General features: G+C 39.0%; 1 protein-coding gene across 1 annotated transcript in view; it reads right to left on the bottom strand.

The window, feature by feature from the left end:
• Positions 1-17,547, bottom strand: part of ZMPSTE24 (zinc metallopeptidase STE24) — a 42,762-nt gene that overhangs the window by 21,656 nt on the left and 3,559 nt on the right. The window contains exons 3-6 of the mRNA XM_061122279.1: positions 10,796-10,882; positions 4,839-4,955; positions 4,108-4,260; positions 2,643-2,784 (exon numbers count right to left, since the gene is read on the bottom strand). Of these exons, the coding sequence (XP_060978262.1) occupies positions 2,643-2,784; positions 4,108-4,260; positions 4,839-4,955; positions 10,796-10,882 (499 nt within the window). The remainder of the gene's footprint in view (positions 1-2,642; positions 2,785-4,107; positions 4,261-4,838; positions 4,956-10,795; positions 10,883-17,547) is intronic.

Below are 17,547 nucleotides of genomic sequence, written 5' to 3' on the forward strand. Positions count from 1 at the left end.
TTGAAAAAAGCTAGATATCTGCTTCCCCAGCACTCCTGACAGCTAGTCCAGTGCCCTGGCTCAGTCCATCAGATGCACCCACTGGGGACCCTGAATAGTAGCTAATTACACGAGGAAGCAAGGCAGTGAGAAGTTAATTCTGCAGGTACTAGTGGGAGGGATGTTAGAGATGTAAACTGCTAAATTCCAACAGCAGTGTCCTCACCAGACTGGTTCTTCAGGGTGATTCTGAGTTCCTAGTCTCCCGGGGAAGAGCCCATTTCCCAAGTGTGGCAAATTTAACTTTCCTGTGACCTTGTGAGTTATAAAATATTGTTTCAAAAGGAATTTTTCATGTTAAATTAGCCATAGTTGGTTTCTATGGCTGACTTGCAACTAATTATTGCTTGTAGAACTCCAGTATGATATTCAATAGGTATCTCAAATTATAACACACCTAACAGAACTCCAACTCTCACACACTTGTTCTTCTCCCAGTTTTCTCCCATCTCAGTAGCCTACCATTTATCCAACTGCTTGGCCAAAAATCTAAGTCATTATCTTTAAGGTCTCTAGCTCCCTTATTCTTTTACATGTCATCTATTATCAAATTCCATCAACCCTACCTCTAAAACACATCCTTGATACACCCACTTCTCTCCATCAATTACTACTGTTGTGGTTCAGTCGCTAAATTGTGTCCAATTCTTTGCAACTCCATGGACTGTAGCCCACCAGGCTCCTCTGTCCATGGGATTTCCGAGGCAAGCATACTGGAGTGGGCTGCTACTTCTTCCTCCAGGGAATCTTTCTGATCCAGGGATGGAACCCAGGTCTCCCAGGCTGGCAGGTGGATTCTCTACCACTGAGCCCTCAGGATAGACTGCTCTGGCCTAATTAACCTTCTCTCCTGAACAGCACCAGCCTCTAACTGCTCACCCTGCTTCTGCCCTCGCCTCCCTACCACCTTCTCTGTATGGCAACCTGAGATAGGTTAAAAAGTAAAAACCCCGGCCATGTCACTTTCCTGCCTAAAACCTTCCACAGGTTATCTGTGGACTGAAAATTCAAGATTCTCACCCTGATTTATAAAGGCCTGTGTGGTCTGACTCTGGCCTATGTCTCAGATTTTATGTCAAAACACTTTCCTGCCATGCGACAGCCACACTGGACTTTTTTCTGTTTCTTGAAGATACCAAGCTCTGGATAGTCTCCCCATGGATGGCTCCTTCCTTCAGATCTCAGTTTAAATTCATTTGCTTGGAGAAGTCTTGTCTAATGACCTAATCTAAAGTATCTACTCAGTCATTCTTCGTCACTTCACACCAGTTTAATTCTCTGTGCAGTACTTGCTCCCTGATGTTTTCTAAGATCAAGACTATTAGTTTTTCACTTGGTTTTTCCTTTCAGTTTACAAATCCATAATATGTGTTGCTGTTAGTGACAACATTCATTCACTCAAAATATTTTTGAGGATTGTTACCATTATTAACAACAACAAAAATATGCATTACAGATGAGTAACTTCTGTTTAGCAGAGGTAAGTTCCCCAAAGTCAAAAAGGGACTGTGTGATAGAACTAGAATTTAAATGCAAGCCTATTGGCTCTACAACCTGACCTCTGAAATGCTATCCCCACCTACTCAAATCTTGATTTTCCCACAAAGTCCCATATAACCCTCCATAAAGCCTTCTCTATTTCAGCTAACATCATATAGTACTGATAGTATATTTCACATATCTTCTCAATTACCTCTACTGTCATAGCATTAGCATTCACATTTTCTGATTATAACTTAAGTGGTCAGCAACTTAGATTTCTCCCTCAGTAAAAGTGCCTCAGAGATTGTTCTACTATACTCATCATTGTGCTAATGGGTTAATATTGATTAGAAGAATAATAATCTCAGAGGCTAAAGAAGTAGTACGCATTGGCTTATTTTTCTACCATTTCCCCAAAGACATGTTCCAATTGTGCCTTCAGTTGGCCACCAAATGTCTAAGATTTCTTTACTCTTCTGGTTACTGTTAACTCATCTTTCCTTGATGAAAGACTCCTTGAGACTTTAGTAGTCTTACACAAGCTAACATAGATAGCTTAACTCTCAAAAGTAATCATCAGAAAAGCAGAATATAACTAATATAAAGTACTCAGTGGTACCAGCCTTGGGTAATTTGCAGGTGAAATCAGAGTCTAGCAGAACACTGGAAGTCTTCTTGGGGGAGATAAAGCCAATAACACTGGTTTTGTTTCCAAGCCCCCAAACCAGTGCCAAATGGAATCTGACAAAGCAAGAGTCCAGTTCAATTACCTAAAGAAGCCAGGTAGGTAATAGAAGTGAATAAATCAGTCTAGTATCATGACATAACAAGGACTGAAAAAGGCCTTGGCCCAGAATTAACAGTACTGTAAAGCCAAACATATGCAGCTAGAGGCAAGAGCAGGATTTGGCATCAGGCCACCAGTTTCTATCCCTGGACTATGTTTTCAATTCTTATAAATCTTCAAAAGCCAAAATGGAAAATCCTACTCTTTAAAGGACAAAAACAAACACCCACCCCCCAAAACCAACTGATGTGCTCTTTTATTAAAGTTTTAAGAATAAAGTACTCAACTAAAACAAATTACTCAAATAAAACCTTCTTACCCCAGGGAGCCTTACCTTCAACAACATACACCTTAGTCAAAGGGAAGTCAATACTCTTCGCCATGACTTCGATTTCTTGTTTCAGCTTTCCCTCAGGAAGAGGGGTGAATTTGTCAAATAAAGGGGCAATGTAATCAGCATAGATGGTGACAAGCACCTGAAAAGCAAATGTTAGATCAACCTGATTATGTCCTTAAAGAGAAACAACTCACTATACAAATTCAATACAAAAACAATTATGTAATTTCAAGCCCTGAAAGCAGGGACCTTATCTTATTTGTTCCGGTATTCCCAGCCCCAAATAGTATCGGACAGTAAGCACTTAATATGTGTTTGATGAAATAAATCAAAATGAGTAGTCCCTAGATGACAATAATTAAGAAGCCAAGTGGTCTGCTCAAAACTATCTTGGGTATTTCTGACACTTCATAAGCCCATCATAACTTGGAATTCTTTCAGGGTAATCATAATAGACTTGAAGTGTTTGCTAAAAAAAGAACTACTAGAGCTTAATTTGCCTGCTAACACTAATGACCTGCAGCTCACAAGTGTACACACTGGCTGAAACAGCACTTCTTTAAGCATCTTGGGAGCATTTCTTGTGCTCTCTCTCCTCTCATTTCAATTAGCCATACAACATATATTTGTAAGTCCAACTAACACCCGTTTTGTAGTTATAATCCACTTGCTGGAAGTGAAGCAATGAGCACCATAGTAACCTCATCATGAATGCAGCTGATAGGTGGCATTTTCTGGGGGCTGTTAATAGACCATTTTGATTCTGTTGTAGTAGTGTTTGTACCATGAAGCAGTTTAGAATTTGGGAAAGAGAAGAGGAAAAGAAGACGTGAGGCAGGGATCATGGGGGAGAGGAGTGGAAGAAGGGGAGGGAGGAGGATGAGAAGGAAGAAAAGGGAGCTGCAGGGGAGAGAAGGGAGGGAGCTGCAGGGGAGAGAAGGGAGAAGACAGGGAGAAGGGATGGGCACAGGGGATGGGGAAGGAGAGGTAGCGGGAAAAGGGAAGGAGGAGGAAGGGAAAGGCGGGGAAGGAGGGCAGAAGAAAGCAAATACAGTTATGCTTTCTTCTTCTCATCCCACTTACATCTGTTCTCTCTTCAAAATATCCACAGTTTTTAGACACTGGAGCTCAGTCAAGGGTCATCAAAATTGTCAGTCATCACTCTGGTGGCAACTCACAAATGCACAGCCCCAAACTGCCTGACAACTGGATAATTAAAAGTAACTAACAACTAGCTTCTAGAATCTGTAAGAGTCAGTATAAGGAGAAGAAAATCTATGGTCAGAGTCAGCTCTCCTATTTCTATAGCTAAAAGCAGAAAATAAAAGCGGAATTTATATGAGCACCTATTTATATTTCTTCTGCTCCTTAAGGACCGTATAGATGCTAACAAAGATTAAGTCACAATTTTCTCACCAAGGTACGCTTTGTAAAAGAAAATTGAAACAAAGATTTCACTCACCAGAGATACAACTAGCGTGAACAGCCAGGCATAAATAAAAAAATAGTCTCCCCCAATTTTAATAATGTAAAGCAGAAGTGAAGATACAGGTAATAAAATGCACTGAGTCACAACAAATTTCTTGATCGCATCTTTCATGAAGAACCCCAAAGTCTGAAAAAATAAAAAGTCATCATAAGAAACTAAGAAACTGCTTTTAAAATAATGAGTGAATAGCAAAGGATATATCATTAAAGCAAGTTTAAAAATGAAAAGGCAGTCATATAAAGACTATATGACAACAGGTAGCCTAAGACAATAAATCAATGCCTTGCATTTTACAGTTTAAAATAAACTTATTTAAACATTATTAGCTGAAAAACACTAGACGTTAGTAGTAGAAGAATTTATGGCAAGACCTTAAACTATGATCTTTACCATATCTGCAGTTCCTTTTTTCTAGATTAATTCATGCTCTAAAATAGCAAATTGTTGTTGTTGTTGTTAGTCATGCTCTAAAATAGCAAATTGTTGTTGTTGTTAGTCACTCAGTCATGTCCGACTCTTTGTGACCCCATGGACTGTAGCCTGGCAGGTTCCGCTGTCCATGGGATTCTCCAGGTAAGAATACTGGAGTGGGTTGTCATTTCCTTCTCCAAAAGAGCAAATTACGTTTTAATTATTACTAACAGAGGACAAAAGCACAAAAGATCTTCACACTGAAAAGACAACATTTGCATTCTCTATTTTACCTGTTGATTGAAACCATGTTTTTCTTCTATCACAAAAGTATTATAAAGACTCCATGGCAAACCAGTCAATGCACTGAAAAGTGTAGCCAACAGCAGAAACACCAAGGACTGAGTGATCTAAACACAAGAGAAAAAAAGGCAGTTTTTAAATATTAATTCATTCTTCAAACAAATTACTAGGGAACAAATCAATGAGTATACACTAAGTACTTACTATAACTCAAGCAATGTGCTTGATTCTATGGGTAACACAAGGTCTAAAACATCTCCTCCACCCTCAGGGCTAATTTGTAAGATAGAGAGGCAATAAAATACTTCTTTAATTACACAAGCACCATATAAAAGTTAACTTGAAGTCATACAGACAAAATGGTTAAAAGAACTTAAAAATGAGAGACAGCCACATATGCTAATGAATTCAAGAGGTTTATAAAGCTGATGAGACTTGGAGTGCTACTCTGAAGAAAGAGATAAATTAGTGGAACAGAAAAGACAAAGAGGAATTCCACACAATTTGAAAAAGCAAGGAGAAAGAAAACAGCGTCCTGAAAGTGAAAGATGACAAGATGATGGGCCTGGTTGGGACCAGGCGGAAAAACATAATGGAGCCTCAGAAAAGCTGGGCCAGGGCAGGTGGGGCAGAGTGTGCTGAAACTTTCATAGAGCCCAAATCCAATAGAGACAATTGTTCTCAAGGATTCCTTTCATTGCCTTTACAACCAATCCTTAGGAAAGCAAAAGCTAAGAACTGCCTCATTTTTCTTCACAAACATTTTCCTATGATAGTGGAGAATAAGGACTAATTAGCATAAAGGGACTTGTAGGGAGGGGGAAAGGGCAATGAAGCAAACAGAACCCTCTCCTTCCCTCCCACCACATTATCACTCTCCCTCTTACTCCGCAGTGGACAACTGAATTCTTTCATTTTTTAAAAAAATCAATTAACTTTTTGCTGTGCTGGGTCTTCATTGATGTATGGGTTTTTCTCTAGTTGCCGTGAGCACGGGCTACTCTCCAGTTGCAGTGTGTGGGCCTCTCAATGCAGTGGCTTCTCTTGTGGAGCACAGGCTATAGGACTCGCAGGCTTCAGCAGCCGCGGCAGGTAGATCAGTAGTTGCAGCTCACTGGCTCTAGGGTACAGGCTCAATAGTTGCAGCACACGGGCTTAGTCACCCCAAGGCATGTGGGATCTTCCTGGACTAGGATCAAACCTGTGTCTCCTACACTGGCAGGCAGATTCTTATCCAATGTGCCACCAGGGAAGCCCCTAAAACTGAATTCTTTTAAATGGGAGCATACCACCAAAGCATATTTGATTTGGTAGTAAAGATGCAGCACTGTTTCTAAACATAGAAAAAGGGAGAAGGGAATAGGAAGAAAGGAGATTTGGCTACAACATGCAGGTGATTTATTTCAGCATTTGTCCCCAAATGGAAAATGAGATATTTTTTAAAAAAACAAACAAACAAAAAAAACAGATTCCAGGACCTTCTTCAAAACTACTGAGTCAGAATCCCATCTTCAAAAAATATAACCATATTATGGAATTTAGAAAGATGGTAATGATAACCCTATATGCAAAACAGAAAAAGAGATGTACAGTCACATTGGGAAAACAGATGTACAGAACAGACTTTTGGACTCTGTGGGAGAAGGCGAGGGTGGGATGTTTCGAGAGAACAGCATCGAAACATGTATATTATTTAGGGTGAAACAGATCACCAGCCCAGGTTGGATGCATGAGACAAGTGCTGGGGCCTGGTGCACTGGGAAGACCCAGAGGGATTGGGTAGAGAGGGAGGTGGGAGGGGGGATCGGGATGGGGAATACATGTAAATCCATGGCTGATTCATGTCAATGTATGACAAAAACTACTACAATACTGTAAAGTAATTAGCCTCCAACTAATAAAGATAAATGAAAAAAAGCAAATAAATAAATTAAAACCAAATTGTAAGTTAAATATTAAAATGTAAAAACACCCCCCCCAAAAAAATATATATAACCATATTAAATAACAGAGCATAATGTAATGTTGGTATAGGATATGCTTGCTGCAACTTCTGAAACCCACAAGCTCCAGAGCCCATGTGCCACAACTACAGAGTCTGGGTGCTGCAACAAAGATCCCAAGTGTGATGTAGTCAAATAATTAATTAATTAATAAGTCTAATTCCCTAATCACTGAGCTTATATCCCCCTTAAACACTAAGATTCCAAGGGTGTTTTAAATTATTTTGCCTTAAACACTAAAACAGCCAGCACCATTCCCTGCCTATTATCAATCCCTCCCCTTCCAATCCATCCTACATACACACCAGATGAATCTAAAACGTCACTTCTCTACTTGAAAAACTTGTAATGGCTCTAAAAGACTGCAAACTCATTACGCTTTTAACGATTTTCATAATCCAATCCCAAAATGCTACTTTTCACTACTCTTTTCTAAGACCCTTCTACTTCTAACAGATAACTATAAGCTAATATTTAAGGAAGATGATTGAGTTAAGGAAGATATTATTACTCTAGTTGAAAAAAGGAGGTGTGACAGTCACATTGGGAAAACTGGAGAATACACAAACGCCCAGGACCTTTTCTCAGAAGAACCCTAATTCTAACTCAGAAAGGAGAAAATATCTTAGAAACAAGATCTACTGGGCAGTGAGGGGAAAGGGTTTTGACTTATAGTCTCTCAAAGGCAAAAAGATCTGGGCTCTAGCCCCATAAGTGAATAACTTAAGATTCCAGACACAGAGTATTACAAAGTCCTGCGCCATGGGGGTGGAGTGATCCAGACCAAAATGGCCTGATGGCACACTTCACCTCTTGTCTGAGATGAACCTACTCATTCCAGCTCATATTCATAACGTGGCAACAGAACTCTGGAGCATTCTGAGTCTTTAAGTTGAGCACTTGCTGGAAAAGGCTGGGCCAAATCTCACTGTCAAAAAGTAAGGACACTAATTATGAGACCACTTGTTGGTATTCTGGAAAGCAGAAAAGTGAGTGCAAGTCACTCAGTCGTGTCTGACTCTTTGCAACCCCCTGGACTATACAGTCCATGGAATTCTCTAGGCCAGTTTACTGGAGTGGATAACCTTTCCCTTCTCCAGGGGATCTTCCCATCCCAGGGATCGAACCCAGGTCTCCCACAATGCAGGCGGATTCTTTACCAACTGAGCTATCAGGGAATCCTGGAAAGCAGAAAGTCCTGCCGAAAAACACACTACCTATGCCTAAGGATAGGTTGAGGTCCACTTTGTTTTCTTCTTTTTTTAGTGAGGAAATTGGTTTTCATTATATAAGAAGTACATGCTCATTACTGAATTTTCTTAAGAGATAAGCAAAAATAAGGAAATAAAAATTGCCAAAATTCTCTCCAGAGGAAACTACTTTTCAAATTTTGGTATGTACTAGTTCAGGTTTCTTATAGATGTGAAACCTGTCTACAACAATGGACACCTCTATATGCAATCAAGAAAAATTGAACCAACTTAAATATTCATCACTAGGACACTAGTTATATGAAAAATCTGTATGGATATTCACACATACTTTTACTTTCATATGCTGCTTCATTACTGACTTTTCCATTCAACAATAAGTTATATGAAATAATAGTACAATAATATTTTCTCCCTGTCCAACTGGCAAAAATAAGAATATCATGTATATAATAAGTACTGTCGGGACCCAAGAAAGAGGCATTTTAGTACTTCATACACTATGAAAAAACATAAACCAAGAAGAGCTGTTTCAGGTAGGAATTTGGTCAGCTATTTCCTCTATACCATGTACATTAGATGTGAATTTCAATACCAACGTTATCATCTTTCATTTCTTTACTTTCTTTTTTTTAAAGTATTTATTCATTTGGCTGCATCGGGTACACAGGCTCTTTGTTGCAGCCTGCAGGCTCCTCTCCAGCTGTAGCACATGGGCTTCAGAGCACACGGGCTCTCCAGTCATGTCACGCACAGGCTTAGTTGCTTTGCGGCACGTGAGATCTTCCCAGAGCAGGGATGGAACCCATGCCCCCCGCATTGGAAGGCAGACTCTTAACCACTGGGCCACCAGGGAAGTCCTTATGCTTTCATCTTTGTTGGCCAATTCCCTCTTTCAATGATCCATCTTTGTAAAATGTCATGTGGGTTTATAGCTGGGAGAGAGGAGACAACACAACTGCACACTCTGAACCATTGAGCAGCAGTTGGGCAGTGACCAGTCACTGGCAGAATTTGAAAAGAGTGATGTGATCAGTCACTGTGTGAGCATCTGTTATTTGCACAGCGATTTATGAACTGAAGAGCTAGCAGGGAACTTGTACTTTATGCAGTTACACATATAACATATTTTGGTAAGTGAAATTTGAAACTGCTGAGGGGCTGGTCTTATTACCTAAACCAGGGAAACTGAAATGTGTGTATATCAGAATGGCGCAGAGTGAGGACTGCTGCCAGTACCATGCACCCATCAAAGGAAATGAAGATCTATATACACAGACAGAAAGAGAGCTCTAAAACATTGTTAAATGCAAAGATAACATCTAAGAACATTATATAAAAAACTTCCTGTTAAGGTAAGGAATATTTTTATATGTATGTATATAGATTGGGTTCATTAACTCAACAAATATTTATGAAGTACCTACTCTGTAACTAGCATTGTTCTAGGCACAAGTCACAGCAGTGAAGAAAATATGTGAGATCTCTGTTCCCTTATAACCTAAAAGTTTTGTCAGGGTGATAGATCAGAAGTAAACAAATAACAACAAGATAGATGGAGGGCTTCCCTGGTGGCTCAGACACTAAAGATAAATGCAGACAGTGGTAAATGCATTTGTAAAGAAAATAAAATAAGGTGATGTGCTTCACTAAAGAGTGACAGAGGGATGCTATTTTAGCTGATAGTGGTCAAAGAAGGCCTCATAGGAACCAGTCATGTTTACAGAAAACCACCTTAAACTGTTTACAAAACAATGCAGAGAACAAGCAAGTAAACAGCCATAGTGCAATGGCAGGTCAGGACATGTCTACAAAGATACAGAGATATCACAGGAAGAAGAGGTCTTAAAAGAGTTTGGCTTGCTTAGAAAATGGTATACAAAAAGTGACTCGGTATGAGCTGAATTAAAGCCCAAGGTACCTACACATGTCAAGTTGAAGAGATGCATCATTTCAAATAAACAGGAAGGAGAGAACAGACTAATTACTGAGAAAAAGTCAAAAACAGTGTCCCAGCATCCACTACAGGCAAAGTCTCAGGTCTAAGGCTTTGATTTCAACACTGTTCCTAGAATTCCCAGAAGAGTGGGCCGCCCACCCAAGGAGCTCAGTGGAGATACCAGGAGATATATTTTGTCTCTGTTCAAAGTATCTGCTATACATGTGTATCACAGGGATCTGCTTAGCATTAAGTTCAACAAAATTCATGCTTCATTTTTCACTGATCGCACAGAGTGGTTTCTAAGAATCAGATGCCTACCCAGAGGCTACATTACCTAGCTCCCTTGCATCTGAGACTAAATGACTGGTTCACCAGTGAAACGTGAATGCCAAGGACAGGTATCACTTCGGAGCCAAGGGAGTTAAGAAGGGGATGCACTTTCTCCACCCTCTCATTCCTTTTGCCTGCTGGATGCAGAGAACATAGGGGAACTTAGGGAGTGGCAGAGCCATATAAGAAAAGACTGGGTCTCTGGCTTACCACATAAAAGGATGTCAGCTGTTGACTCCCAAAATACTCACACTGGACTATTATGTGATTGAGAAATAAACTACTGTGATAAGCCATTGAAATTCAGGAGTTTACTACGGTAATGTGCATTATCTTAACATAAGTGGATGAGAACTACACAGAGAAGCCTTCATTAGGTAGATGCCAAAAAATTAACTTGAGTAGAAAGCTAGCCAAGGAAGAAGAAAAGACTGACAAATATATGCTAATGAATGACATACCTCATACTCTGGTCCAAAGCCAGCATAACCACAGAAGCGCCCAGAGAGTCTCCAGAGGTACGGAATTCCTCCAAAGAGAAGAATAAGCTGTAAAACAAAGCATATGTTGGTCACATTTAAGCAGTACTAGAAACTACCATATGAGAGATGTTAAAAAAAAAGAGAGAGAGAGATCTATCTTATTTAGGATAAAATACACATTCAGACAAATACAAACCAACTGATATACTAAGGTTAGACTGTTAAGCAAAAGTTTTTTGCCTATACATTTTATATGGATGAATTGTATATGTTATTTTATCTCAATAAAGCTGTTTAGAGAGAGAGGAAAAAAAAAAAAAAACTGTTGTCAAAAGACCATAAAAGACCTTAAGAATCAGGAACTAAGCTTAGAATGACTGAGTCAACTTATCAAAAACCCTGTGAGTGACAGAAATGGGATTTAAGCCAGGCTCTATGGCTCCATAACTGGCTTCTCCTTGAAAGGAAACAGCTTTCTTGGTTAGGACAAAGTATTCGTATTGGTGTAACTAAACATGTCCACCTTCCAAACCTGGGGACAGAATAGGCTATCAGAGTCATCTTTCGATAAGGAAAAAGTGAATCCTGAGGTGGGAATCAGGGTTTCACAGGAGTAGGCCCCTTTCTCAGCACCACCCTTTGTCTTGAGCAGATAAAGTGAACAGAGATATCCACCAAACCAACAGGACATATGAATGAGGGAGCAGCTCTTAAAATGTGAAAAGGATATATGCTTACGAAACACGACTTCTCACAACAAATACCAAGTCTGTGGAAGCACTTTGGCCAGAGTCGTCAATATACTGTTTCTTCACCCATGGAGGCTTGGAAACACAATGATCATACTCCTTGGTTAGAAGCACAATATTCCCATCCATTCAGACATGGTTCCTTGTGGCTTTGAGAGTTTGGGGCATTATTATATATTGCACAGGTGTCCTTCCAACCCACTTTCCATTTATATATCCATAAATAACATAGTGGTTTGGCGCTACTGGTATCGTTTTGTTGCTAAGTCATGTCCGACTCTGTCTGACCCCATGGACTGTAGCTTGCCAGGCTACTCTGTCCATGGGATTTCCCAAGCAAGAATACTAGAGTGGGTTGCCATTTCCTTCTCCAAGGGATCTTCCCAACCCGGGGATCACACCTGCATCTCCTGCTTGGCAGGAGGATTCTTTACCACTGGAGCCACCAGGAAAGCCTAATATAATGGTTTACTTATGCCTTTTAAGAATATATATAAATGAGATCATATTGTATTTATCATTCTACAACTTACTTTTTACACTCTACATCTTTTTAGATACATACAGGGTGAGTTTTAACTTTATTTGGCATCATCAGCCTGTTCTTTAAAGCGTTTATACCAAATTACACTCCCATTAGAGCATTCCTGTTTTCCCCACTATCTCACTCATACTTGATCTATTCATCTTTCAGATTTTTAAAAATATTTATTTGGCTGCCTCAGGTCTTAGTTGCTGCACGTGGGATCTTTCGTTGCGGCACACAGGCTCAGCAGTCACACTGTGTGGACTTGGCTGCCCAGCAGCATGTGAGATCTCAGTTCCCCAACCAGGGATCCAACTCACACTCCCTGCACTGCAAGGCAGATTCTTAACCACTGGACCAGGAGAGAAGTCCCCATTCTTTTGGAGTTTCACCAGTATGCAGAGGATTGATATAATACCACAGGTTTCAAATATGGTCTCTGGACAGCAGCATCAGCCTTGCCTGGGAATCTGTTAGAAATACGTCTCCAGCTCCACCCTAGAACCAGAATCAGAAACTGGGAGAGGGGCCCGAGAGTCAGTCTCCAGTTATATGTGATGTACAACCAAAGTCTGAAAATCACTATTTTAATAAACTGCTTTTTAAAAGTAAGACCCCCCCCCAAATAATAATAAATACAAGTAAGGCCCCCTTAACTACATCCAGTCATTTCCACTTTGACTAACTCAATCTTGGATATAAACTATTTTCCCAGAGGACATGCTTTGGCAACATTTTGTATGGTATATGCTCCACTTGTTGAACTAATTGACTTGGAATGGCATTTCCTTCATCCTATTCTCAATACTAATAAATAATGCAGAATTAAGGATTTATAATGCTTTCGGGAAAAGGCTGGAACACCTATGATTAATAGTCCAGCTTTTAATAAGTATCAAGGGTAGCTTTAATATGAACTCTGAATGCATTTGCAAACAGCTATTGCTAATGTTGTTTAGCATGCTTTGGGGAATGAAAAACAAAACACAGCCAACGGTAATGTTTCTCTGTATAGATAGGATGTCCTTTAAAAAGAACTAATGATGCCAAGAAAAACAAGTCACCTGCTTTCACATATATTATTTCACTAAAGTCTTGAAAAGCAGCCAGGCTAGGGAGCACAGTAATCTCTGTCTTATAGATAAGGCGACTGACACTCAGAAATGTTAAAGTAACTTGCCCAGAGAAACCCAATGACTAAGTCATTGCTTTGTGTTGAGTACTGTACTAATTGCTTCATTTATATTACCTTACTCAGTCCTTGCCACAAACCATATGAAACACGATATTAATCAATCTGCTTCTCATCTTAAAAGAGGAGGAAAAATGAGACTCAAAGAGGATGAATTGCTCACTCAGAAGTGATCAGAAATTAGAGAAGCTACAGTTTGAAATTCTTCCACTCTACCCTACTCTACTCCCCAACCATTCCATTTCTTGAGAGGACTCTTTAGTGACACCTATGAGATATCAGGGAAGTTTGTCTCAGAGAGGGGGGACATTTTATATCTGGGTGCTCTGTCACATTTGTGTGAACAGCGGCATCTGTAACTGGTCACATGGGCCTCTTACGTTCCCCTGGGTAGAAAGTAGCACAGCAAAAAAAGTCTAATTTAATCTTTGTACTTTTTCTTTGTGACCAAAGCTTACAAACCAATTAATTTTAATCAACACAAAATGGGAACTAATGAATTTGCTTTCAAACAGAACAGGATTTCAAAGTAACACAAAACGCTTCTTATCTAATGGCAAATATAGTTTGTTAATTCCCCCAGGGTAAATTTACTATATCCATGTTGCAGTCCCCAGAGTTTCAAGAATGGTTTTTTCTTTAGATTCAGAAGAACAGAGTCTGAAACTCCATTCTCTCATTTGGCAGTGAGTGTCACCTGGCCATTATATGGTCAAGCTGTTTAATTTCTCTGAGCCTTTGCTTTCTCATCCATAAAAAGAGAATAATAATGCCTATATACTTTCAACCTCAATGTGTGTGTGGCTAAGTCGCTTCAGTCATGTCCAACTCTGTGCGGCCCTATGGACTGTACCCCCAGGCTCCTCTGTCCAGGGGATTCTCCAGGCAAGAATACTGGAGTGGATTGCCATGCCCTCCTCCAGAGGACCTTCCTGACCAAGGGACTGAACCCGTGTCTCTTATGTCTGCTGCAATGACAGGCCAGTTCTTTACTAGTGCCACCTGGGAAGCCCTTCTAGAACCTCAGAGCACTGTTGTAAACATCAAACAAAACAATAAATATAAAAGCAATATATGAAGTGAAAATCACAACCCATACAATTATTATGAAGATGACTGTTACTGTTCCCAGCTTTAGCCCATCAGTACAGCTTCTAGTTTGAGCCGTAGCACATTACAAAGGTCTCTCATTCTACATATGGATTCTCCCTACCTCTGTCATCTCCTAGAACAAACTGAGCCATTCTCATAGCCACTAAGCATAATAAACAAGCTACCACGCATCTTTCCTAGAACCGTTTATGTGACAGCTAAGGAGACTGAAAATATTTTTCCTGTCATTGTATAATGGCCTTGTAGGGGTAAGTGAATGAATTTCAAAGAATCAAACATCAATGAGGAAAGAGGACAGTGTCTAAATTCTGCCCCTCTACTTCCATCTGAAGGCAGATTTCCTGCTTGGACCATGTCTCTAATAGAAGAAATGCTTCAGTTAAATTAGCCAAAACCAGATACAATCCACATATATCACACATGTATACCTTTCCTGGCTTAGCTGGAAGGGACTGAGTTTTAATATTAATCCTCAATATCTCAGTAAATAAACGTGGCTTGGACTAGTAAAAATATAATAAAAAGTCAATTCTGAAAAGACTAATTACTAGCAATCACTCTGTACCCTAAAAGGCAATATAATTTTATTTTTCAGACCATTTATTAATTTTTCTAAAATGCCAAGATTTAACTTTTCCAGAATCTTTGCCATTTTCCATACTCTTAAGGAAATTAGAGAGGTTCCTAACAACTTGGTTCTAACCATACTAGTCTTAACAATACATATTTGTCAATGCAAATTTTGTGACTTACTAGGCAATTCCAAAATCATTTAACAAAGCCACAAACAGCTGGTTTCTTTAACTGATGAAACAATTATGGTAGCCAATCTCAATTACTTTCCCATGTCTGTATTTTTGCCGTAAGCTTCTTTGCCTTAAAAATGTTGCTGCAAACATTTTCACTGCATAACCAACTGGCTGTAAGTGAAATTTCTTGTGAAAGATTAAACAACTGGTTGACAGTTTGGGGGTTGACAGTTTGGTTTCAACTGCCTAAAATTAGTTAGCATAACCTGCAGTTAGTGATGTTATTGATGGTTTTACTGAATTGGCTTCTTACTTTGAAACACACTACTTCACAGGAGAAAGAGGTATTGAGCGTCTCAAAGGTGCACAGTTGAACCCATATTTTCCATAGAATTTTGGAACATCTATCAGTGGACATATTACAATACACCAGATAAAATACAGTATAGAGGCTTTAACAAAGCAATACAGGGCTCAACTACAAATATACATCCTAGTATTTGTAAACCAATACTTCTCTTAACAAAGGAATAAGTTTTAGTGAAAAAGTGCGATACTAAACAATGAAACAAATCAACAAGAAAAAAATGTATACAATACTATGAACAAAAGACTTAGAAGACAAAAATGCTTATGTACAATTCACAGAATAATATTAGTTCTTACACAGTATTGACATGAATTCACATACATTTTAAATGCATTCAAATGTTCTACATTTTGCAATAATGTCTTCTTAATTTTGGTATTAATTTTACATGCTTCGTTATGTCTTTTTTAATGTCTCTCTTATTTTTCATTATTTTATATTTTATGGCAAAAATGCCTTACAGTCAATTGGTTATGTGAAGAAAATGTTTGCAGCAAAGATGCTTACAGTGAAAGTACCTAAAACCTTATTTTCAATTTAGGAATCTTTCTCTTAGTGATACTGAGGGATCTAAAAGAGTTCTGGAGAAATTATAACAGAGTATTCTCTCAAAAAGAATATAAAATCAAGCCATGAAAAGACACAGGAGACTTAGTAATAGGCACTCAATCTGAAAAGGTTATAAGCTATAAGATTCCAATTACATGACATTCTGGAAAACGCAGAACTATGGGAATAATAAAAAGATCAGTTGTCGCTGAGGATGAGAGGGCAGGCAGGGACGAACAGGCAGAGCACAGGCCAGTGAAACTATTCTGTATGGTACAGTAATGGTGAATATTTGTCATTATACTTTTGTCCAAACCTACAGAATGGAAAACACCAAGGGCAATGGTAATGTAATGATGGATTCTGAGTGATAGCGATGTGTCAGTGTAGGTTAATCCATTGAAACAAACATGTCATTGTGACTCAGGATGTGGACAGTGGGAGAGTTCTGCACATACGTGGGGGCTTGGGGTGTATGGGGATGTCTGTACTTTTCACTCAGTTTTGCTGTCAACCTAAAACTGCTCTAAAAAATAGTCTAGTCTATTTTTTAAAAAAGAATATATATCCTTTTTTCATGAATATAAACTTGTGGATTCTATTCATGTATGTATCACTCTATATTGTACTATTTATCAATAGTAGCTCTTAAAAACATCAACAAAATTTAAGTTTTATAACTTAATTTTGTGCCTAATGAAATAAGTAGAGTATGGTGTTTTGGCTCAGTTAAATATATGATAGATACATAGAATGAGTCACATTTCAGAATAACAGAATGGTGCTGAGTTTTAAACTAAGTTTTATAAATGGATAAAGAGTAGCAGATCTGTCTTTAAAAAAAATAATAAAAATAATAAAAATGTAAATAAAAGAGCTCTGGGGGCACAGTGATAACCATGACTATGATGATAAAAAACACAATAGACAACACTTATGGAGCACCTTACAGTGGATCTGGAATTGTTCTAAGCATCCTACATATATTAAATAATTTTCAATCCTCTCAACAACATATGAATGAGGAACTATTATTACCATACAATTTTAATGGAAAATTTTAGGCACATAAATGCTGAATGACTTGCTTGAGGTCACAAAGCTAGTGTGATTGAGCTGAGATTCAAACTCAAGCCACTGCAGTTCAGTCAGCTCTTAACCTCAACAGCATGCACTTTCCATTGTTCCTACTGTTTACTTGCTCAGTCATGTCCGACTCTTTGTGATCCCATGGACATAACCTGTCAGGCTCCTCTGTCCATGGGATTTTCCAGGCAAGAATACTGCAGTGGGCTGCCATTTCCTTCTCCAGGGTGCATGGTTCTCAGGAGTGGAAAACCAAGAATCAGTCTTAGGGTGCGGTCGTGAAAAAATCTTACTCATTTTATGTGTAAAGCACAGTTTTATATACACAGACAGTACAGAAACAGACACACAGATATCTGTGGAGGGGCAGTTAGGAAAACTGGCTAATAAAGTACCA

This window comes from Dama dama, chromosome 20, assembly GCF_033118175.1.
Source record: "Dama dama isolate Ldn47 chromosome 20, ASM3311817v1, whole genome shotgun sequence".
In the NCBI taxonomy this organism is placed as follows: Eukaryota; Metazoa; Chordata; class Mammalia; order Artiodactyla; family Cervidae; genus Dama; species Dama dama.